We start from the raw sequence: 24,470 nt of genomic DNA, 5'->3' as shown, positions 1-24,470 counted from the left end.
CTCCCGATAGTTCAATACTATTTACAAGTTCGTGATAAGACGCATATAGCTGATGCAAACAATGATATTGCCTGTAAAAACAGGTTACGTAATTGGTACAGCGACTTTTAGAAAATATTTGACATTACTCCAATGGCTTAACTAGTTAGTTTTAGTATATGCGAGGGCATATACTACCGAAGTAAACACGCACACTAAAACATTTGTACAAAATACAGCATAGGAAACTGAATTCCGCCTTCTCTAATAAATACTTGTAGCAAAATGGATTTTCGATATGGAATCAAACGTTTTGCTACTTTTCTAGCGCTGATGCATTTCCCCATGGAAATTCATGGAAAATAACGGATGCCCGCTAGTAGAATACTTTACATGCTAGAATTACGGATGAGCATCGCTAGCACGCGATTTCCAAATGGCGCCTGTAATTTCATGCACAGATTATCACCATTATACACTGCTCAAAGCCCACTGAGAGACTTCTGTCGGTATTCCAGGATAATTTTTCACAGCTTCCATGACTTGCTGGGATGTTAGCAAGAATTTGTAATACTGATACTCTTTCTCAACCTTTGAGTTCATGCCGCTTACTGGTATTAGTATCTCCAAGTTCTGTGAAAGTTTCAATTTTATTTCTCGAACACTACAATAAGGACGTTGTTTTTAGCTAGTCCTTACCTTAATGTGTTCGAAAGCCTTCATGATAACAGGCCTTTGTACACTTTGTATAGACGAATGCTGATTGGCAAATTTATTATAACGATTATACACCGCTTCGAAATTTAATGGTTCTCCTTCGTAAATCTCTGTCTCATGTTTCATCGCTATTATCTAAAATAATGGTACAATTAGAGTCCGTTCACTTGGTTCTGTACCATGGGCAGAAGTAACAAATATACTTACTAAACATATTTCGATAACAGACAATCCCTCGAGCATTAAAACCTTATCGTCCTGGGTGAATATTTTACTGGCTTCCACAAAATCATTTACTTCCAATCTCTGATGCTTCTCTGACAGTGTGGACACAGCCACAGCCAGAAAATTTCTGAAGCTCCTCTCACTCACATCCATCTGATACATTCTTTTCAACAAGTTCACCATAGTTGCGTTACTGACTAAGCTTTTTATGTAATCATTCCACATGGAACCAAATTGTGGATCTATTGTGCAATCATCGTATTGCTGCTCTATCCTATTTACATTTTCGTCATCAGGAAGACTAAGAAGATGCTGGAAGAGTTCTAAACGATCGTCAAATGGAGATGTTGGCTGTTCAGCAGATGATGTGTCACCAGGGAACAAAAATATCTGACGATGGGAGAATCTTGATTTAACTCTTTTTTCTAAAAGCTCTATTACATCCAATCTACAAGTCATTCCTATCACACATATTGGAGCCTAAAGAAGAGAGTGTTTATTTAAATAGAGATTAAAACTTACGGCGAACTATTTGTGTTCACACTTACTTGAGCAGATTGAGCAATATCAAACAGATTATACAACAAAGTCTGATTATGGTGTTCACAGAATAAATCAAATTCATCCAAGATAAAAATAACTGGTTTTGAACGCTTTTTATCTCCAGACTTTAAACATTCAAGCAGAAAAGCCAGGTTCTCGGCAAATGTACCGAACACCTTGTCTCCTACCACGTTTTCTAATTGCATTTGACGGGTGGCATCTTTCAGCGCTAAACGATCATCAGTATGAACAAGACCATGAAGATTTACTATCAGAGCATTCTCTTTGAAGCTCTTTATGGATGATAGCTCTTTCAAAACACTGTTAATCAACTGCAACAATAAATATTCATAAGGATGAATGATAGAAATATTTAATAAGAGACTTCAAGTGAAATGAAACATACTGTGGTTTTTCCACTACCTCTAGGACCAATTAACAAGGCAGAATTACTTTCTCCCATGTCAACTGTTCGCTTCAATAACTCCAGAACATGCATGCGCTCTTTCACATGATGCCTGAACTTTGTTTCAGGACACATAATTTTGCGTTTCAAATACTTTCTTGTTAACAGTATCATGTTATCTTGAAAGTCAATAGCCATACTCTTTTTCTTGTTCATGTTGCTATCCTCCTAAAAAGGAGAAAATTAAAACTTCTTTTTTGTGTGTATTATAAACTGTTTTAACATATGGTTGGCTGATTTAATATTTTCTTTGTAAATGAAGTCATTGCTCATTCATAAAATAACTATTCGAGAAGCTTACACGTTTCATAGTTTAACGATTTTGCACAGACACATTAAACTACAACTTGACGAGTGTGTAGCGTCCCTGATTAGCCAAACATAACCTGCAAATAATAAAAGAATCTGTATGCGATACCTTGAAAAAGTTCTTGCTCGAAGATTTAATCCACTTAATTAGTTTCGGTATTAGTTGAGCAGGCAGGAGATCAAAGCTTATGTTCCCAGAAATTCTAAAATAATTGAGAATTATCAAATCTTCGGGTGGAAAAGTGTTGGGGTCAGGTTGTTTACAAAACAAATATGGAAGACGCAGAATCCAAAACGGACAAGAAAAATTGTACGTTTTTATTCAAAAGAAGGAAGATTCGAAGTAGTGCGGCCCGAAAACGCAAAGGAGCAAACGATGAAGACGGTAATTACGTTCGTGAAATCTCCACTGTTTCGTTCTCGCTTGAATAGACTGTAATTTCATTAGATAAATTCGATTAGCATCTCGTATAGGTTATATGATTTGTTTATAAATTTTCACACATATTTTGTGTTTGTATTTCGATCAGAGAGCAGCGACGATGAAACCACTGTGGTTAAAAAAGAGAGAAAACACGGTGACAAGAATCCCATGAAACAAAGCGTGAGTAATAAAAAGATTACGTTCGTTGACATTGACAAACAATATGGTTTCAGTCACATGAAAAGAAAAAAACAACTGTTCAACCGTTAGTAAAATGAGAATTTTTTGGAAATAGAGTTTTCTTGTTTTTTACAGACTAACACAAAAAAGGTGAAAGATCAGCAGAATGCTATTGAAGATGACACAAGCGACGAGGAGAGCATCACAGTTTCTTATAAAAGTAAACGGACTCCCATGCCAGCTGGGCCGAGCGATCAAGGAGCAACAGCAATTTTAGAAACAGAAACTGAGAAGGATAAGGATGCTCAAGCTCTATTTGAAAAGGCTCAAAAGATAAACGAGGTATCTGTTAACGTAAATTTTGGAAACTAAAGAGCTCCGGCCTAATATAATGTTTTTAGGAACTCGAGGGAAAGGAGGATGATAAAATTTATAGAGGATTGAATAATTATGCGCAATATTATAAGAAAAAAGACACGGCTGCAGGAAATGCTTCCAGCGGAATGGTACGTAAAGGTCCGATTAGGGCACCGGCTAATCTAAGGGCAACTGTTAGATGGGACTACCAGCCAGATATTTGCAAAGACTATAAAGAAACCGGTTTTTGTGGGTTTGGAGGTGAGAGATTAAAAAAAAAAGCTAGCAATATTATATAGATCAACCGAATTCTATGTATTCATTTCACTTTTCAGACAGCTGTAAATTTCTCCACGATCGTTCAGATTACAAGTTAGGCTGGCAATTAGAAAGAGAAGCAGCTACAGGAGAGTACAACAACAGTGGTGACGAGGATGACAAAAAATATGAAATTCATAGCGACGACGAGAATCTCCCATTCAAATGTTTTATTTGTAGAAACAGCTTCACTGACCCTATTGTTACAAAGTACGTACAACCGTCTCAGTTAACAACTTAAGATATATCAAGTAAACTTCCTTTCCAGATGTAAACATTATTTCTGCGAGAAATGTGCGTTAGATCAATACAAAAAGAGTACCAGATGTTACATCTGCAACGTGCAGACTAATGGCGTATTTAATCCAGCTAAAGAGTTAATTGCACGAACGAAATTAGAAGAGAGAGGTAGAGAAGAAGAGGAAGATGACAATGAATCCTCCGACGATGAATAAACTAGATATTTTTTTTTTTCGACAAAGAACTTGTTTTCTGACTACAATCCTATGAAACAAAATCCTACATTACTCCCTTGAGACTATATTACAGTTCATTGTGAACCTAAGAGTGCGCAGCAACGTTCACAGCAGGCTCTTATCGCGACGAGTCAAATATTATTATGTATCTTCAACTCACTAATCGGAAACACTCGCAAAAAAAAACCGAACAGAAGCTATTGCACAACCCTGCTCATCCAGAAATCGATGCACACCCTTAAGTTTCAAGCACGGCTTGGAATTCCTCTTTCTCGAAACGGTTCGCCAAAATGCTGAATGCGGTACCCTCGAATCGGTTCATAAATGCGTTAATAATAACTCCCGGGCAAAAATGAAGAGGGAAACGGAACGGCGGGAACGGGTCGACAACCCTCCCCAGCAAAAGGTCTAGATTTGGAAGGTCTGATCTATGAGCCGTCCCGCAAACACTCGTCGAGTCGACGTCGTCACCGAATCCGAAGGGGGAAGGAACACGCCGGCGCTTATTGTACAGGGTGATTTGTATCTCTGTTGGTCGCTTCAAGGCCGCTGGAGGAAATTTCGAAAAATAAGATTTTCAACAAAAAACCTCTTTCTTCTTCAGAACCGAAAGCACCGGAAGAAATACACTGTGACATTTGACGAACTCGAGTCCTATTGGGTCATCCCCTAACACGACGAAGATGGGTAAAATGATAGTACCCTTGATCGTGGATGTTTCGAACGACTCTTTTTTATCCATTAATCAATTTTTCTTTGAGACAAAGAATATCGTAGTTTGGATATCTATATATTTCAAATATTGGCGAGAGGGTGTTTTTTAAGAGATGTAAAAAGTTAACGTAGTCGTTTATGTGAGACTTAATAGTTTGGATGGAGGTTCTGGCTATTAAAAGTATAGGACAGATTTGTTATTTTTCAGGGTTTTCATGAAGCCGCTCCCCACCATCGACCAGGGGTGGCCGGGTGGTCTGGGCCGGCCTGTATCGGACGAAGGTGATTCTAACGGCTCGTAGTTGTTCCCTGAATCGATACACGCGCAGTGTTGTTTGCCTCGCACTATGAAAATGTTGGCTGGCGGCTCGCTTTTCACGGGCATCCATAGAATGCGAGAAACCGTGCCACGAACGTTGCAGTGCCGTTCCGTCGCGGTCCGAGCCGACCACGAGTGAAAAAGAAACACTGAGGACTCTTCTTGAGGCGCGGTGACGAGAGTGCAAGAGAGAGAGAGAGAGAGAGAGAGAGAGAGAGAAAGGAAGAGAGAGGGAAAGAGAGGAGGTGTCGCTTGTTCCGTGTGCGGCTGGAAATTCGAGGGCCCTCGTATCAGCGGCTTCCCTGCATCGATTTCCAAGAGACAGCCCCGCTCTTGGTGCAACGTGATCCCCTGAATACCAGCCGTGAAAGTGTTGATTCCCAGCCATCCTGGATAACCGATTAACCAGTGCGTCGGAATCGGGACTGTGAAAGGGGTGGCCTGCCGCCGGTTCGAGCTCACTTTTTTTCCCACGGAGGGAGGAATAGCCTGGGGTCGACAGGGAACGACTTAATCGAATTACTGCTCGCCCGGAATACCGACAGACGGCTGCTGGTATATTTTTCTCTTTTTCGCTCGCGAAGGAACTCACTGTTCGACAACGATTCCCCCGCAGACAATGAGATAATAATGTCGGATAAGTGTCCTCCGGGTGGACCTCCGGTAGCGGTTACGGTTCCTCCAGGGACACCGTGCTACCGCGATAACAAGGTGCAATCGGTTTCCCGTCGCGGCACGGCAGCTTGATTTCAACGCGCGTAATCGATAAGCATTGATGATCAACGCATTCCGGACGAGGTGCTATTCGATCGTCGCCAACGACACGTCCTCTACAATACGATTCGTGACGAGGAAAATACCCAGAGAAGAGACAATCAGAAGGTGTCGCGTTTCACGAGAACCTTTTATCAACCAGGTAAGCGGTGCGATCACCGTCCGACCGTGATCGTACTAATTGTATTCGCGGATCAAACATTTTTGCGTTGCTAAACGGGCGGCTCGTCGAACGTGTTAATCTGTTTGTTCGATAACCTTCTGACATCTCCGTGCGCCGGATTATTCGGCGCACGAGTACATCGTGTGTTCGTGTGGAAAGGAGAATATTTTCTGGCCCGGTCGCTAGACGAATATACATTTTCTGCTGTTATTTGGTCCGGTCACAAGTGCGAGTTGCACATCGGGTTATTTTAAAAGCGACACCCGGCCGTCGCCCATTGAAATCCAGATACGACCGACAATGCGCGCCGGGAGGCACCGCTGTCTCCTAATTAGCGATAATCACCGATTAAATACAGTTATCGTTACACCGTGCAGAGCCGTGGATCGCGCCGTTGCGCACGATTGTCGCGGATGTTTTGACCGCGCGGCCCTCTGCGTGCTCGACGGGTGTCAGGGACCGGGGGGAACGTGCCGTTGTCGAAAAATTGTCTGTTATGCGTCATCACGCGGCAGCAGGCCCGTCGAGTGCACTTTAAACGCGTCGCAGCGCGACCACGTGCGGCTTTATGTCCCTCCGTCGGATCTGCAACCGACCCGGAGCACGTCGGATATAATTTACGAGCTGCTATTACGATCTGCAGACCATTCGAACGCTAATATTGATCATAATCTCGACAGAGATTCCGTGGAAAATCTAGCAGAGCCGCCGCTGAAATGCGCTTCCTTTTTCGTCCGCTTTGAGAAGCTTCTTGGTTGCAATACGCAAATATTTATCTTTCTCGGGTATCTCGTAATCGTTAATTTTCCATTACTCGATTTTCCTACGGTGACATAGGTAATTATTTTCTTTGGTAGAGTATTTACGCCGTCTGGTCGTGGGAATTAATTCATCGTCTCTCATTCAATTGCAAATTGTGCATATATACAGATAACTTCGACGAGTAAAGTTCAAATGACTGTGGTAACGCTCGGAACGTGAACCATTCTGCCAGGAGTGGCGAGAATCATTTTCAACTGCGTCTGTTTCTACATGTACGCATAATGAATATATTAGCTGTCGCAATTCCCCGGTATTAACTAAAAATAAGCAGACTCGCGTCGACGGGGCACGCAGCTGGTGCCCGCAGCTCGGTCTCAGCTAATTTTCGTTAACGTTCATTTGGATAATTAACGGGCGTGAAAAGTTGACACGTGGGTGGTGGTATATTCTTCCGACGGATAGGGGTGGCGGAACCGACGCCGAGCGAAAATGTCGGGACGGGCAACAAAGGTTCGCGGAAACGTAGCCTCTTGTTATAGTTAACAATGCCACCGACGACATCGACGCAAGTTCGTCACGTGTGGTTGTGTATATTTAAATAAAGAATCGGGTCCTGTGAACGCGTGCTCGTGGGCGTTCGTGGCTCGTGGCGTGTGTGTGTAAACGCGAATCGATAAATTAGTTTGCTGGTGCACGTAAACGTGCGCGCGCGCGCGCCTACGCGAGCGACCGTTTGTTTGTGGTGTACGTGTCCGTGTGTTTACGAGTCCTGTACATCGGATGTGACACGTTTTATAAGTTATAACCAATAACAAGTGACTACAAAAAAATGCGCGTCTCCCGGTGTAACCCGCGATGACGTCCGCCGTTGACGCAAGATGGCACTATGGACGGCGTATTTTTTAAATTGGTTCGTTAACTTCCGGTTAGTTCGTGTAAGGCCAAAGGGTGCATTAAATACTGGCGCGCAGTTCTTTTAAAATTCATTTTAAAAACCTCTTCCAGCTTGGTCGATCGCGTCTTTAGCAGCGGTTTTTTTCATTATGCTACAAGCTAGCTGGTACTACGGTCCGCTTAAAGAACTTCACTTGAGAGTCTCTCGACGTTCCGTTCTAATGATCGAAGGTAATCGACCGGATGCGATATCGGTGCCGATGTTTTCTTTCGAATTCATTTTATTTTTCGACAGTTAATTGCTTCCGGCGTAGCGTCTCTCGTTGCGCTGTCCACTCGTCGATTCCACGGTCCTCCTCGCTCTTAACGAACTTTACTTGAGAATCTCTCGGCGCTCTCCGACCGTACTAATGATCAAAGTTAACCGACCGTGTGTAATACTGGGAAACACGGACGTTTCTTTACGCCTCTTTCATTAATCTCACTTTGAAGGTAATAAGTAAGCCGTTTATGTACTCCACTACATTTAATTCTCATCTTTTTCTTGCATGAATGGACCTACGGACTTCTGCAAAAATAAAATACCTTTAACCCTTTACAACCCGAACTACCTTCTACTGCTATCTGTATATAGAGGCGTTTAAATAAGATATAGTCTAACAATAAGCATGAATAAATAATCAAATTTTTAAAAATGTAGAGAATATGAAATTATTCAAGTTGAGTGCATTTACTCGTTCCACTTTATTAAATACAAAGCATTAGTAATGTAACATTGCTTCAGATTATGGTAGGGTAGTGTCCAAGTGTGAAGGGTTAAATGCGATTCGTAGTGGGATTTAGGTAAAAGTATTGCCATGAAAGTGTCGTTGAGATGTAAAGGGTTGACGGGGAAGACGTGTTTTGGTTACCTGGTGGGCTAGGGAGATGGATTCAGGTGGATTTGGATGATGTTGCAGATGGTTTGTGGCAGTGATGCCCTCGTCGGAGGAGGAAAGCCAGTGGCTCGTTGGCAGCGGGGGTGGTCCCGCATCTTCCGGCGGTGGCACAGCATCCGGAACTGGAGAACGCACTGTCACAATTAGAGGAGGATTATACACCGAGGAAATGACGACACAACCGACAAACACGAGCACCGCAGGTGTGAACGCGGCTTCCGCCGATTCCGCCGAGCACGATCTCATCGACTCCACCGCCGACGCGACGCTTTTGGCACAATTTCACGAAGACGCTATCAAACAGGTCCGTTCTTCGATTTTCTCATTACTCTACCCACCCTCAACGCATTTCCTTTTATCCCATTGACTGTCAACTGTTGACTGTACTTAAAATCATGCAGTAACATTTCTCGATATCGAATGGCGTTTGAATTTTGACAAGATGGCCGCCGCACAGTGGACCAAAAGCGCCAAAACGTGGCCAAAATGCAAAAAATGAATTTCACGTTAGGGGTATGGCTCTTGCTAAATAGTGGGAGTATAAATATCCCATACAGTCGTCTCGCAGTTTTCGTGCAGTGAACTACGTTGTGAAAAAAAAGGTGTCAAGCTTACAATTTTACGGAAATTGAATTTTTTTTGTGCGTGTATGATGGATGCTGTTCCTGGAAGTAAATACTATACATAATAATAACATTGGATTTATATTAATTAATGTTTGGAATGTATGAAGTGAACGATAAAACTTAGTGCACAGATTTTACAAATGTATACTAAAAGTTGTATATTCCACAATATTCCAAGGAGATTCTTGTCGAGTCTTGTAGTGGACACTATTATTTAACATTATTTTGAAAAAGTAGCTGGCCAAAACCGCCCCTTTCGTAATGCGATCCATTTTTGTGACGCAGAGGTAGTCATGGTACTAGTTAGAAGCATGTTTTCTCGAGAAATTTAGATGTTATAATAAAATTTGTTAAATAAGCATTGTATGGTTCCACTTATAGAGTTTTCTGATACAACAATTTCTTTTTTAATAATAATTTTTGTATTGTTTAAAATAAATTTTATTTTTGTTTTTTGTAATTTTGACATCAGATTCATATTCGCCGGCCCGAAAAATATGGGAATACTAATTTTCAAGAAAGTCCAATCATTTTTTTACGCATCCGCAATATTGAATCCGTCATTTTGTTTTTTTTTTTTTATAATTTTGACATCAGATTCATATTCGTCGGTCCGAAAAATATGGGAATACTAATTTTCAAGAAAGTCCAATAATTTTTTGGTTACGCATCCGCCATTTTGTTTTTTGCAGTTTTGACGTCAGACTCATATGCGCCGGCCCGAAAAATATGGGAATACCAATTTTTAAGAAAGTCCAATCATTTTTTTGGTTACGCATCCGCCATATTGAATCCGCCATTTTGTTTTTTGTAATTTTGACATCAGATTTATAATCAGCGACCCGAGAAACCTATGAGTATCAATTTTGAACTAAATTGAATTACTCCTTCCTATTTTGGCCACGTTTTGGCGTTTTTGGCCTACTGTGCGCCGGTGGGGGCGCAGCAAACATTATATTTTTAATTTAAATGATACACCGGGCGGTTCGTGAATCGGTCGCGAGATTATACTATCTACAATTAAACAAAGAAAAGTTTCAAAGAAAAGCACATTGATACTAACAATCCCATGAAAGTGCCTGGATAAATTAAATGTTGAAAAACATTATTCTTTTACAGAGGACAGGAATTATATAAAATTATATTAAAGAAAACACATGGTACCGTTTACTAAATGCATCCTATTTTATTTATGAAAGCATTACATTTTTCAATCTTCTTTTACACCTGTAAAGATGTAAAGTAGTTCAAGTCCCACTTTTCATTTGTTATCAGTGCACTTTTGTTGGAAAAATTTTCTGTTACGACTTAGTCACTAATTTTGATTATTGAGACTAATGAAATTCTAATGATCCACTCCCGAGAGAATGGGGTTAATATCGGATTTTTTGAGTATTTTCGTTGATACAACTGCCTACTATTATATCCCGCGTTTCTGAAGCTTGAACACTACGGACGAGAGTACATTTTAATTACCTTGACCGAATTAAACCCAATTAACAGTCTTGAAATTCGAGGAGCACTTTGTCTGACAGCAATCGTGTTCCGCGGTCTTTGTCCACACTAAATTTTGAATTTTCTGTACCATCAATTGCGATTATCGAAATATATCGAATAATTGCAAATCGATCGATGATCTATCGGAAAGACAGCCCCGCGACCAATGAGGTTATACAACTTCGAAATCTGTATTTACATTGGCTACTGTGGCCACTGCGACGTATCGAAATTGTAAAATCTTGCACCTCCCAGAATTTTACAACAAAAACATAACCTATGTTAAATGGCGTCCTTTTTAGATAAGTTGTTTTGTGTAGGATTTTAATCATTTATCTCACTGCCACCGCATTAGCTTCCTAGTGTTCCAGCATGGACGAGGTCTTGGATAAATCGATCGCGAAACCGAAATATCAATCGCGGGAAATACCGGGATACCTGAATGATTTTCCTGTAAATACTTGTACTTGTTATAATTTTATTTGAGGTTACACCCGTAGTTCTATTGACCGTAGATATCATAATTTTTTATCTGACTGATTTGGGAGAGTTTCCCACAGATGTTAGCATGGATAAGATTAAACGTCATCTCGGAAATCAGTCTTTCATTTAAAATCATGTATTAACCGTGTAATCAGTACAACGTTTGTTAATCTTTGTGTTTCAGGCTGGTGTTGGTTACTTTCAAATATTGGCTGCTCTGTTCACTGGCTTGAGCCTTGCAGCGGACACTGTTGAATATTTTGTTGTACCATATATTTTACCGAGCGCAGAGGTCGAATTATGCATCGAGGACAATGAGAAAGGATGGCTTAGTTAGTTGATCACAGTACAAACATTTTTGTCTTGTGTTAGCTTTGACGAAAGTTGTTTCCATACTGTTATGTTATAGGCAATATTACGCTGATGGGTCTAGCATTAGGCGGATTATTCTGGGGTGGTCTAGGGGATAGAATTGGAAGGCGTAGATCATTGTTATCCGCAATGTCTGTACATGCTTTGTTTAGTGGTGTTGCTACTTTTATGCCAACTTACGGCACATTTATGATGGCTAGATTTTGTTCTGCGATAGGGTAAGATTTTCCTTTTTCTACTTGCACGTAGCATAGTTGCATGTAAAGCAAAATAATAAACAATTTTATTCCATCACAGAGTAGGAGGATCCTTACCATTGGCGATCACATATCTTGCGGAATGCTGTCCAAGACTAAGCAGAGGTCGTTGGGTAGGTTTACTTGTGGCAGCAGGAGCACTAGGAGGCGTATATGCTGCTCTGTTAGCAGGGGTAGTAGTTCCCACAACCGGAGAAATGGTAGTTCTTGAGAATAAAGAACACTTCAGTGCTTGGCATCGTTTCCTTCTACTTTGTTGGTTACCTGCATTATGCTCTACTGTCGGACTTATTTTTATACCAGAAAGTCCAAGGTATTTGGTAGAGGCAGGCAGAGATGTGGAAGCAATGATGGTTTACCAGGTATTTTTATTTATATTTCTGTTCGGGACGTTTGTTAAACTTTGTACTAAAATACTCTGTATGCATTAAAATCTCTGTAGAAAATATATAAGAGAAACAATGCACGAAAGGGTGCAACAGGTGCACAATATCAGCTGTCTGAATTGGAGCTTCCAACTAAAAGGCCTCGTGGTTTGGCACCTCCATCTCCTACTAACCACACTAGCGTAATGGCTGATATAATTTATTCTATTGAAATGGTAAGAGTTTACCATATGATTTTCATTGAAAAATTAATACTCAATGCCCGTTGAATTTCCAGTTTTGGAATTCTTTTCTGGAACTATTTGTATCACCGCATTTACGCGTGTCGATAGTGCTTATAATTATTTGGTCAACCGTGTCATTTGGGTACGTAATTTTAGTAAAGAGTATTGCACACAGTTCTGTCTAGATTAATCAACAAAACTCGTTTCCTTCTCAGGCTGTACGGCCTTATGGTATGGTGTCCCGAGTACCTCAAACTTATACGTGCAACAGAATATAAAAATCATACGGAACTGATTAATAGAAAAGACTTTAGAAACGAGACGTTCACTGGTTCCATAGAGAATCGTCAATACAGAAATTCGACCTTTTTTAATTGCAAGTAAGTAAACGAGAGGAAAATTATTAACGATTGTCCTGTATCGGTTTATATACACATATATACATTTTATTTCAGATTTACTAAGATGGTATTTAGCCATGTAGATTTTGACTATTGTACTTTCCAGGCTGTAGAATTTAGTAGTATAAAATCCAGCAAAACTCACTTTACGCACAGCGAAATTACATTCTCGAAGTACGTACATAGTCACAATACAAAATGCATAACAATTTGTGAGATAGATAGGATATACGGGATCTGTTTCTTTTTCTTTTTATAGATTTGTGGATACTGACCTGTCCGCGCAAGTTTTTACGAACTGTACATTAAGAAATAATACGGAATTAAGTTTAAGCGGACCTTGCCCGACTCTCGATTTGGATTACAATATTTATATAGAGGAAGCACTCAATGGTCATCTCGTTGCTCAATTGGCCTTCGTGCCTGCAGCTGCTCTGGCGGGACTAGCACTTACTGTACTTGAGCGGCCAAAAATGATTGGCATCTCGCTATTTTTTTCTTCAGTAGCTGCCCTATGTCTAATTCTAGTGGGTACGAACAATTATGCAGTCCTTGGTTTCGAAGGTGGTTTCATAGCCGTTTTTGCTATCGCATGGACGTCACTTACGTTGGTCACAGTCGAGAGCTTCCCTACACATTTGAGGCAAGTGATTTCACAAGTTCTACCCTATTAATCCTCGAACAGCTGACCGGAAACTGCGATGCAGTAGGCCAATGAAAATATATAAGTCTTGCATCAACTCGAGTCACCAGTGCACAGTGGGCTAGAAACCTGCTTTTTTTTGTGGCTAAAATCGAATTTCTAGTTTCATATTTTGAAGAAAAATTTCACTTTCCAGACCACTTAGCACTGTTAACACGATGTTTCAAACATTTCCGATGATCTGGAAAAACATGTTTCCAACAAAAGTTGACCATTATCCACTTTTCAACAAATGGGGGTCACCAACGACCTATTATACTATAATTTTAAACCTCGAAATAAGGCTAAAATAATTTTGGCTACAAAAACAAACGGATTTCCAGCCTACTGTGCAGTGATCCGGATTCGGCTGGACGAGGATTGATGGGAGAGGGGGATAATAATAAATAAAATTGATTGACCTTTCGAATCAATGTAAAACATAATGGTAAAGTTGATTGATGTTCACAGGTGTACTGGTTTCGGTTTGATAGCGGCTGTTATAAGATTATCTGGTTTGATCGGAACCGCAACTTACAAAACTTTAGTCGGCGCACCCTTAATCGCGCCCGCACTGTTGACTGCATTGCCCTTGTTAATAGCTAGTCTCACAACGTTCAAATTGCCTCACACTCATACAGTTTTCTTATAAGGATCTTAAACGAGTAAGTGAACGAAAGAAAGAACGAAACAGGAAGAAGAACGAACACAAAGGTACGCTGTGTGAAAACAAAATGGAAAAGACGTTTTTAATCTATATTTTAATGAATCGTTTACGAGCTGCGCTGATGTTTTTACATGATTACACTCTCACGACAAGAAAAATTCGGTCAAGATCGCGCGTCTTGAACACCTCGGGAATAATCGATTCCTACCTAGAATCGTCTGAACGAAAAGAAACCGTAAGTGAAGTGTTCCGGACACAAGTGCAAATTCGTCGATTTGCAGTAACCACCTGACAAAAATCGACAGATTCACTTTTTTCTTCTCTTTTTTATTTTCCCCTTTTCTCTTCAACTTGGAAGTGTGATTTCATATAAAGTGACATATCCTAAAACTAGCAAACAGATGAATCGCGGTCTGCGTGGAGAGGGGGGTGGGGGCGAATCCAAAGCGCACAGACACCGAAGAGTAATCGTCTCGTACGCTAGGGAAAAAAGCTAAGGACGTTCTACGAGAATTTTCATACAAGTGTTTTAAGCGTCAACGAAGGTCAATGTCATAGCGGAAAACAAAATAACATAGGGAAGAAGAGGAACGCATTACCGAAATTCGACGTAAAACTTGTACTCCAAGATTTTGCTCCATCTTCAAAGTCAACTTCGAAGTCTAATGCAGTCTGCGCGGCCTCCTCGGGGGTCGTGAACGGTGCATAGATGTTTATAAAACTATTTTAATAGGGCGATAGCCGTGAAACGTGTCAATTGTAACCGGATATGTTAAGAGGCTGAACAAATCATCGTCTACAATGATACGTCGAGGCATAATGGATTGGAGGACCGATATACAACAAGAAAACGTCATTTTTCGATATCCGAAATGGACGAGTTGCAGAATGTTATGCGTAAAAAAAACAAACAAACGTATAGATGTTTTTTCCGTTCGTTGTTAGACTAGAAAAGCTGTGCATGATTCCAGAATCGTTGCGTTTCGAGCGGTTCGTTCGAGAAAATTTGTCAAGGACAGCATCATAGAAATTTTTATATTTGCAATCGCTGCATACGCTTTTACTATTCGAACCGATCATGAGATATATTCTAAGAGAATAGACGAAGACACCCGTACTACGACGGCGAATTGTTTTTCTTACCGCGGGAGAAGTAACGGAAATATTCAATAATTTGTTGCTTTTTATCGATTCAAATAGCTTGCAGGAATTTTAGAAATTAGGTCCAGCTAACGAAGAGAGGCATTATCCGCATAAAGATGAAAGAGTTGCTGTACAAAAATCCTAAATTCTTAGCCAAAGACTAAAAAGAAAATGAGATAGAAGCTTGCGCTTCAGTTTTAGCATAAATCCAAGAGATTATTGCCTCTAGTCAACTTTTAATCGTCTTTAAGCTTTTTATTATTCGTGACGAACTTGACAAAACAGAAAGAAAAAAATAAAATAAATGAAGAGCAAGAAGAACACGTTAAACTTTCTGATACTTGCAAACAATGTATGTAGAATATTATTTTCTACAAGATGGCGGCGGCTATTACTGGCTACAGTCGCTGTTACATTTATGGAAAAAAAAAACAATTTTGCTAGAATTTTAATGTCGTCTCGGGACGACGAGCCAAAGTTAAACAAAAATACTGGTTCCTCAGAATGGACAACTACTCCTAGGCAATAAGAACGTAAAGTAACTTTTACGAAGCGATTATCGAGGTATCTCATTCTTACTGAAACTCAAGATATATTAACTAAGTATATAAGCGAGTTTATTAGCAAGATATTAAAAGAGAAGAAAAAAAATAAAGGAACAACAACAACAACAACAAACTGTTGTTGGCAAACTTAAATCCGATGCGAAAATTAACGTCCCGTCATGGTTAGTGAATTTTTTCATATCAAATTGTTGGCATCTAATTTATCAAGGATAAAAATGTTGCGGATCGATTGTCATTTTGAAAGAAGTAGAAACGAGTCGAAAGTGCTCCGTTGACCGCACAATTTTTCGTATAGGGTAATTCTATTCTTCTTGTTTTTTTTCAGCAATTCATTGATTAACAACGTTGGTCGCTTCAGGAACTAGAAAACGCTGCTCGTTCCTACTTCTATAAGCTGTATTCACGAACTCGACAGTGAAACGAGCCTGTGCTGGCGTGGCAATTAGTGATAGAAATATGAAAATTCCTCTCAAGTGTGCACACAAGTAAATATATAACTTATACAATTTTGTTAAACGTACCTGTGTCTACACTATTTTAATCGAAAGGTTTTTCTTCTGTAGCGCAAAGCAGAATAACGCGTTTTAAAAGCGGAACATTAATTTAAGCCTTACTTGAAATTGGGACCACCTATAGATTCTGAATTTGAGTACAATCACGGCGAATCTTCCGTCTAACGATAGTTCTATTAGATAGTGGAAGGGACATGTTATTAATACTTCGACCGCCATGTCAAATATTGATGATTGGACGGCGGATTTTATGCATTTATAACAAAAATGAGCGTGTGAAATATGAAGCAGTAAAAACTTCAATTGGTCGAAGAAGAAATGAATTCCTATTCGACTCCTGTTTCTTGCGATTGCTTAGGGACGTTTTTATTTTGCATAAATATCCGTAGTCTGTCGCTGATACAAAAATTGTACAGTTTTTGTTTCAAGGAGAGATAATACCCACGTTTTATGAGAAACGTTAAAGGTACTGGACTGGCAGTCAATGTGTTAATGAAGATTATTGTCTTTTTTTTTTTTAACTTAAACGAGAATCGCCAGCACAAGCAGTTCCACATTATAAATTGTTGCTACAGCATTAAATTGATTGTTGCCCGTAGGTAATACACTTTACTCAACATATCACTTATGAGCGAGCACTCTAGATTCGTAGGCTTTAATTAGACTATTTGACTAGACATATTTAGAAGTATGTATCAGCAATCGTAAAGAAGATGAAGTCCGAAATTGATAAAATAGCAGTGTGCGTGTGCGTGTGTGTGTGCGGTGCGCGCGCGCAAAAAGGCTGTTAAGGTATTGTCCTTAAGGAGTACGTTTTAGAAGTTTCTTCTAGCGAGTAAAGCTCAGTAAAGCGATTAACAATGGATAATTTGATTGTGCACTGATTGATTATCAGCTGATCAAACATCATGATTGCAGCTGTTAAGAAATTTCGTTTTAATGAACCGATAAATACTCGTGAAAGTGCATGAAATGTCGTTCAGTGCAATATTGTTTTTATTATTTTATCTACAATTGATTGTATAGCTCAAGCTACTGTCACTGCATCATTGAATAATTGGGTTTAGTAATTATTTTAAGCAGTGCATCCTACACAGACTGAAAACAACGATCGGTTGATAATCACTGTGTATTTATTTTCTAGAGACTGTTCCCTAACACTTAAATTTTTAATGTTTAGTTATTTATGTAGGATTTTAGGAAAAAGAGGGGACGGTGTGATCTCGAAATTCATGGTTCGACTTTTCCTAATTTTCTATGGCTCTTGAGGGTTTGGGGAGTCCTGATCACACATTTGACCATTCTGTATGAATATTTCGTATTCGAATGTCCTGACAGTGTGGTGATCAATGCTCTGTTTATCCCGGACGAGCCTGCAACATGGTTTTAGGGAAACGAGGGAACCAGGATTTCGAGATATATAGACTTTTAGCGACTTTTTCTAATTTCCTACGCTTTTTAAAGGTCCTGATCCCACCTTTATGGGGAAAAATGGTATATATATATATATATATATATATATATATATATATATATATATATATATATATATATATATATATATAGTCCAGTGATTGCGAGGAAACCATCTAAGATCGCTGGTTTCATGGGAATTTAATTCTGGTTGCACATTCTGCTGAATAAGTCTTACGAGACTTGAATGTTTCTTTTAGCACTTTGAATCTATTTCGCAGCAAGCAACTCGCACTTTCGACTCTCACATTTTATAAGATGAAAGCGGCGTTAATTAATGAAACATATCTCCGATTTATATAATTTATTAATGTATTTATAATTTATCTATTTCTCGGATTTGGAAGCTGTAGAGTAAAAAGCAATACTATTCAACAAATTATGCAACCAGTACTTAAAGAAAAAGACAGTTTGTATAATTATTAAGAAATATTACACATTGTTCCAGCAATTGGGCTACAGAATATTGTACATTAACATTGAAAACATTCACACCATTTAATAGAAGATATTGATCGTACGATAGAAACAGATTTTCTCCTACATGTTTAATTGATTTTATTAAAACATATTTCCTTTTTACTACACAAATGTAGTCCTCCTTCTTTTCTTTAAAGTTTATGAATCCATCTTTGCAGATTAACACAACGTTATAATAAAGGTAAGGTATAAGAAGAAAAAAGAATTTTATTATACCTAATCTTTTTCTTAAATATGAATGTATAAATTTTGCAAGAATCTTAATAAGGAATGAATGCATCGAATTCGTGAATTGGAAAGAAATTGATTTATATTGTACATAGCAAACTTGTATAGCAGTGCATAGTAAACAATTTAAAGTAGTAATTATTATGTTTATTTATTTTTTTATTACATTCAGTGATGGAAAACCTGAGGAAATCAGCCATTTCACTGTACAGTAAATATAAATATAGCATTTTAATTGTTCTCTTAGATTAATCTTTGTTTTTCTTTTAAATATATTTTTCATTCAGAATGTTCTTTAGCGTTCAATTTGAGTCCGAGAAAAATTTGGGGAGTGCAAGTCTGCTTATGCTAATCAGACAGTTATATGATTAAAATCATTCAAATTAGCTTGATGGTAGGTTGACGCTGAATGTGAAATTAGTTTCTACAAATTCTTAGCTTTCGAACGAGAATAAATATTTCTCAGTGGAAAATAACGGATACTTCAATGACAAAAACTTTTGGCGCGAAATTAAAACTCATAGTGTGTCGCCATCTCTCAATAGATAAAGAATGATCGCGTCCGAAAAAAGAAGTACATCCACTTTATCGACCGTCGTCAATAAAGAAACCAGCAAGATGAATCATCAATAATTATCGTCATGCATTCAACAATAATTATTTTTAATTCTCTCCATCGTACATGATTCATTCGGTTTGTCAACCCACGAACTATTACTAAGTCTAAACAACTTACGCAACTCTCTTAGTCATCGCGGCAAGTAAATAATTGAAAGGATCATGAATATATTAAATATTAAGCAACCGCTAATGATAGTCGCACTTGTGCAATTATAAGGTAATCAGAGGGACACCGTGCACACCTGTAACTACTTCTCCGTCGATTTGTTCTCACCGATTGTTGACCTTGAGCTTGACCTTGGGCGTGACCTCGACACGACGAAGCAGCACGCAGAGGATCGTGTCAAACGAGCCCTGACCTAACCTATTCTAGGCTATGTCTCCGTTCTCCGTATACAGACAAAGCCTAGGAGAGGCTAAATCAAGTTACTCCGGTTCCTAGAAACGAGTGTGTCATCGACAGACTATCTTCCAGCGAATTCGATTGCTATTTATAGTTCTTTCCGCATCTTTTTGTACACCTGTGGGTTGCAAGATCATTTTATCAAATCTAGGATCGAATAATATACTGTTTCGTTAGCAGCTTCGGTAGATCAACCCTTCTGTAGGCAACCAAAATGCTGAAATATTTTCAAAGCTCATAAACTCTTATTTTAATACTATAAGACGATTCAACAGTATCTAAACAATTAATGTATAAAATAAGTTCGCGATATTTTTAGAAGAGCACTAGAAATTGTTAAAGCAACTGCGATAAATACTGCATTTAAATACTCGGTTGCCTATCATAAGGGTTAATTCTCTACGGACGTGGTTTTTAGAGAAATTTTACGTAATTAAGAAAAATTAAAAAATACACTAATTTTACTGAACAAACTAGACCAAAAAAAAAGAAACAAGAAAAATATGCACATCTGCGTCTTTCGGGGACAAATATGCGAGTCCGATGTCGCCAACATGGCGACGATCTTCTATAAAAAGATTGAAGGTCGCAAAGAACTATATTCTATTCAGTGGAATTTAAAATTTCATTGATTTTGAAATTGTTTCAGAATCGTAACCTGGCTTGACAGTGTTCACGATCCACCGATTGATCCTATGAAGACGAACGTCGTCGTACCGGCGACGTTAAGCTTATCTGGTTCGCAAAATCGCAAACAAACAATACAATTACGTTCATAACAGAAGCCTAACACATACTTTTCTTCTCTTCCCAGTTTACTACATACGATCCACAGTACTCCGAGCGGGACATCTTCGAACAAGACCACGTCCGCGAAGGGTGAAAACGCGAAACCACGGATGGTCCCGTTGGGAACGGGTCTGATGACGTCGTTGGAAGCAGAGGTCGCGAATCCGTCGAGACAGCGGGTGTCGGTTTTTCCGACGGGGCCTCTTTTAACGGCGTTGGGCCCAGGACCGCACAAAGAAAGCGTGTCACGCCTAAAAATACGCGAGGCACGCAGGTAGAGACGTGAAAAGGTCGTGGGGGCTGGTAGAGAATATATAAAAAAGAAAAAGAGTGGAAGAGAGAAAGAGAGAGAGAGAAGAAAAAACGGCGAAGTAGTTGCACAAGAGCAGCGATTTGGTATTCAAATCGCCAGCCGTGTTCCCGCCTCACTCGCGGCACAGGTTCTCCTCTCTCGTGCCAGTAATACGAACGGCCTTCTTCGTTTAAGTGTTTTCTCTTCTTGTTCTTCCTCCTCTTCCTCCGCCTCCTGCTTCACCTCGACCTCCGGTTCCCGGAGTGCTAGCTCGTAACGTCCCTCGATCCTTCCTCCCTTATCGCGGGTTTTACTCGTCTCGCATATCTATTGCATGGAATGACCACTTTTCTCGTCCCCCGGGGCTCGGCTTTATCGCGAAACCCCTCGAGACTGAGAGAAACCGCCTGTCCTGTCCCCTGGTCCGGGTCGCTCGCTCTCGACACCTTTTTCTCCTTGAAACTCCGCTCGATTCGCACTGATATCGAATTACCCGGCGCACTCGTCGTCCCGCACGATGCGTCTCGCCGAACCCGGCCGCTGCCACGCTCGGTGGTCACGCGCAAAATTCGATCTACTCGCGCAGCCATCGTCTCATTCGTTACAGTCCTCTTCGTTACGATCGCGAGGCGAAAGAGGACCGAGGACGCGAGAGAGCGAGACACCAGTCCCCGCTAGCACGATTTTTCAGTTACATAAATACAGTCGGTTGCATTTCGACTAATTTCTGTGGAACGATTCTCGTGACACCAACGAAGTATGGATAGGTAGAGCCTGCAGAGACACGTCCCGAAGGAACTTGAATCGTGGGGTAGAAGAGGATTAAACGCAGGAAGGAGTCTTTAGGAGTATGATTTACGAGTTACATAAATATCGTCGCTGATTGGATTAATCTGCATTATCATCCTCAGGTGGGCACTGGAGAAGACAGCAACGATATTGCAGAGAGGATGCAGCTCGCGGAGATACGTCCCGGAGGAATTTGAATGCGAAAGAGGACCGAAGACGCAGAGAGGGAAATTCTCTAAAGTAGGATTTTTTGTACGACTATTACACTGCGGATCTTTATGCAAAATAGAAACCGTTCGAACACACAGGAAACAAATAGTATTCCTCTGTCTAATCGTTCTATTATGCTGTTAGAAATGTATCGATACTCTTAAATGTTTGTTACTTTTTTATTTTTTGAAATTACGTCCACCCATTTTTGCCATGAACGCGTAAAATCGGCAGTCTAATGATCACTTTGAAGTCGGTACTAATACGCGTTACGATTCTCAGGTGGTCACCAGGAAAGCCAGCAACGTAGGAGCCACGAGGACACGAAGGAAATTGACGTGAATTAACCGTGAGACGGAAGAGACCCGAGGACAGGAGAGGGAGAAGACTGAAGATGTGTAAGTACGATTTTTGGACAATACAAATATTAACACAAGCAAATCGAAGATGAGTTAATCCGCGTTGAAATCCTCAGGTGTACACCGGCGTGGGCAGCAACAGTGTCGCAGTCCCGGAGGAATATTGAGCGCGCGTAGCGGCGCGGCGCGGCTCGCGGAGACTTCGATGCCCGCACGTGCAACGTCCGACTGCCGCGGTTACATAAACGGAACCAGCGAGCCTCGGTTTATTTCGTACAATTTCCGAATGTAGCTTCACTTTCTCTGGCGCACCAACCGAGTCGTCGTTTCGTTTCGTTTCGTCACGATACAGCGAGCGAGCGGGCGAGCGTGTTCCGAGCGTTCGCCAGCGGGTAGACCGTGTCTGTTCGTCGTTTACCTGGTGGCTGCGCCCGAACCCCGCGACCGCGACTATCTTTGCAACAGTAGATCACACTTTCCACTTCCGTTGACGTAGCAGCAACAGCAGCGGCTGGCCGCGTTCTGTCTCGCCTCTCTGTCATAGAGCCAGCCCGTCGACGGATCCAAGGTCCCCGGATTGGATCGCGGAGACCGTCGCGGATCGATACGCGGGACACGCCAGTAGATCATGACAGTAGATCACCCGTTCGAGTTTTTTGTCCTCGGGCGGACATCCGAGGCGCAAGGAGCGCGGATAACGTGGACGGCGATCGGCATACGTGGCACCGGATTGGCCGGCGGCATACCTCGACGACACGCGCGTGTTCTGTGCGCTCACATCGGCAACCTGTGCACCCACTAACCACTAACCGGCGAACCACGGGAGGCCAAGGTGTGCGCGCGCCAGGATAATATATGTATCTACGTGCGTTAACCACGTGAGACCGGCCAGCATCTTTCCACGGCCCCGTCTGGTGGGGACTTCACCTATGGACTGCTCTCTCGCTCAGTCTCTCCCTCTCTCGATCCTTCTCTCTCCTCTCTCCTTTACTCATTCTCTCTTTCTCTCTTACTCGTTCTGTTTCTCTCTCTCTCTCTCTCTCTAGTTCTTCCTCTTGCCCCGCGAACCTTGGATCCCCGGGAAATCGTTAGAATCTGAACGTCGACGAATCGCCTCGCCGCCGGCCAATGGTCGGCTATCTGTCCAATGCATGCGCAACGATATCCTACGATGATTAACGTCCCGTTTTTGCGCGTTCGACGAATTCCAGGCGGAGTCTGCTCACTGGATTCTTATTACCGAGTAATTGGCTGTCGTGGGATCCATTGAATTCAGCGGGTGTGAAAGGGCCTTTTGTGCGTGTCGAAATGAACCGCGGGAGTTGAGAATATTCTTACCTACCTCGTCCAACATCTAATTAAAGTCTGGGGACGGAATTCCAGTAGCTGAATGGTCACTGACCGTGAGATTCGTTGGATTCGATAGGCGTAAAATAGTCCTTTCATCTATGGGGCTATCGAAAATGTTTCCATTCAGTCTGGAGTAACTAAATTCCAGCAAATACTAGTTGATCGATCAGTGACCGAGTAGTCTTTGTGACCAATGGGTTACTGACCACATGACCTATGTAGTTAATGGTCACTGACCGTGCGATTCATTGGATTCGATAGATGCAAAATAGTCCTTTCATCTATGCGGCTATCGAAAATATTTCCTTCCAGTCTGGAGTAACTAAATTCCAGCAAATATTAGTTGAGCGATCAGTGACCGAGTAGTCTTTGTAACCAATGGGTTACTGTCCACGTGGCCTATGTAGTTAATGGTCACTGACCGTGCGATTCATTGGATTCGATAGATGCAAAATAGTCCTTTCATCTTTGGGGCTATCGAAAACATTTCCATCCAGTCCAGAGTAACTAAATTCCAGCAAATATTAGTTGATCGATCAGTGACCGAGTAGTCTTTGTGACCAATGGGTTACTGACCACGTGGCCTATGTAGTGAATGGTCACTGACCGTCCGATTCATTGGATTCGATAGGCGTAAAATAGTCCTTTCATCTATGCGGCTACCGAAAATATTTCCATTCAGTCCAGAGTAACTAAATTCCAGTAAATATTAGTTGATCGATCAGTGACCGAGTAGTCTTTGTAACCAATGGGTTACTGACCACGTGGCCTTTGTAGTTAATGGTCACTGACCGTGCGATTCATTGGATTCGATAGGAATAAAATACCCTTTCATCTGTGGAGGTATTAAAATTGTAAAATTAATAATTTAGATACTAGAAACTTTGATTAGACGAGTTTTTTATTAAATTTGAAAATCACTTTTAATTACTATTGAGTAAACCAAATTTTATTAGAAGGACTAATTAATTTTATTAGGATTAGACAGCAGATTTTATGCATTTATGCCAAAAATGGGTAGCTACAATTTTAAACAGTAGAAACATTAAAAGAATCGAAGAGTACCGATTTATAATTTTTGCCCTGCTAACGGTATTACAGC

The 24,470-nt window shown here is 40.7% G+C and overlaps 3 protein-coding genes across 12 annotated transcripts; 2 read left to right on the top strand and 1 right to left on the bottom strand.

Annotated features, from left to right (window-relative positions):
* Positions 1-105: 105 nt before the first annotated feature.
* Orc4 (origin recognition complex subunit 4) lies at positions 106-6,078 on the bottom strand. Of its 2 annotated transcripts, XM_076797810.1 has the most exons (7): positions 6,060-6,078; positions 2,349-2,442; positions 1,871-2,098; positions 1,470-1,796; positions 904-1,401; positions 679-831; positions 106-612 (listed from the first exon to the last, which is right to left on the bottom strand). In XM_076797810.1, the coding sequence occupies exons 3-7, from the start codon at positions 2,084-2,086 to the stop codon at positions 451-453; spliced, it is 1,356 nt and encodes a 451-aa protein (XP_076653925.1). In that variant the 5' UTR covers positions 2,087-2,098; positions 2,349-2,442; positions 6,060-6,078; the 3' UTR covers positions 106-450. The 2 variants fall into 2 exon arrangements, with proteins under 2 accessions (XP_076653925.1, XP_076653919.1); XM_076797804.1 differs by lacking the exons at positions 2,349-2,442; positions 6,060-6,078 and adding an exon at positions 2,232-2,256.
* Mdlc (RING finger protein mdlc) lies at positions 2,430-4,002 on the top strand. Its single transcript, XM_076797823.1, has 6 exons — positions 2,430-2,624; positions 2,770-2,843; positions 2,979-3,185; positions 3,245-3,461; positions 3,536-3,728; positions 3,787-4,002. The coding sequence occupies exons 1-6, from the start codon at positions 2,513-2,515 to the stop codon at positions 3,971-3,973; spliced, it is 990 nt and encodes a 329-aa protein (XP_076653938.1). The 5' UTR covers positions 2,430-2,512; the 3' UTR covers positions 3,974-4,002.
* LOC143359629 (synaptic vesicle glycoprotein 2B) lies at positions 4,992-15,069 on the top strand. 9 transcript variants are annotated; one of them, XM_076797752.1, is made up of 12 exons: positions 7,039-7,236; positions 7,916-8,112; positions 8,580-8,862; positions 11,349-11,496; positions 11,574-11,754; positions 11,834-12,155; positions 12,236-12,394; positions 12,457-12,545; positions 12,619-12,783; positions 12,859-12,978; positions 13,064-13,447; positions 13,958-15,069. In XM_076797752.1, the coding sequence occupies exons 3-12, from the start codon at positions 8,596-8,598 to the stop codon at positions 14,136-14,138; spliced, it is 2,016 nt and encodes a 671-aa protein (XP_076653867.1). In that variant the 5' UTR covers positions 7,039-7,236; positions 7,916-8,112; positions 8,580-8,595; the 3' UTR covers positions 14,139-15,069. The 9 variants fall into 9 exon arrangements, with proteins under 9 accessions (XP_076653824.1, XP_076653867.1, XP_076653850.1 ...); XM_076797735.1 differs by having other exon boundaries at positions 7,039-7,636; XM_076797700.1 differs by having other exon boundaries at positions 7,039-7,651; positions 7,732-8,112.
* The last annotated feature ends 9,401 nt before the right edge of the window (positions 15,070-24,470 follow it).

Source organism: Halictus rubicundus, chromosome 1 (genome assembly GCF_050948215.1).
Source record: "Halictus rubicundus isolate RS-2024b chromosome 1, iyHalRubi1_principal, whole genome shotgun sequence".
Classification (NCBI taxonomy): Eukaryota; Metazoa; Arthropoda; class Insecta; order Hymenoptera; family Halictidae; genus Halictus; species Halictus rubicundus.
This window is presented reverse-complemented; position numbering and strand designations above follow the sequence as displayed.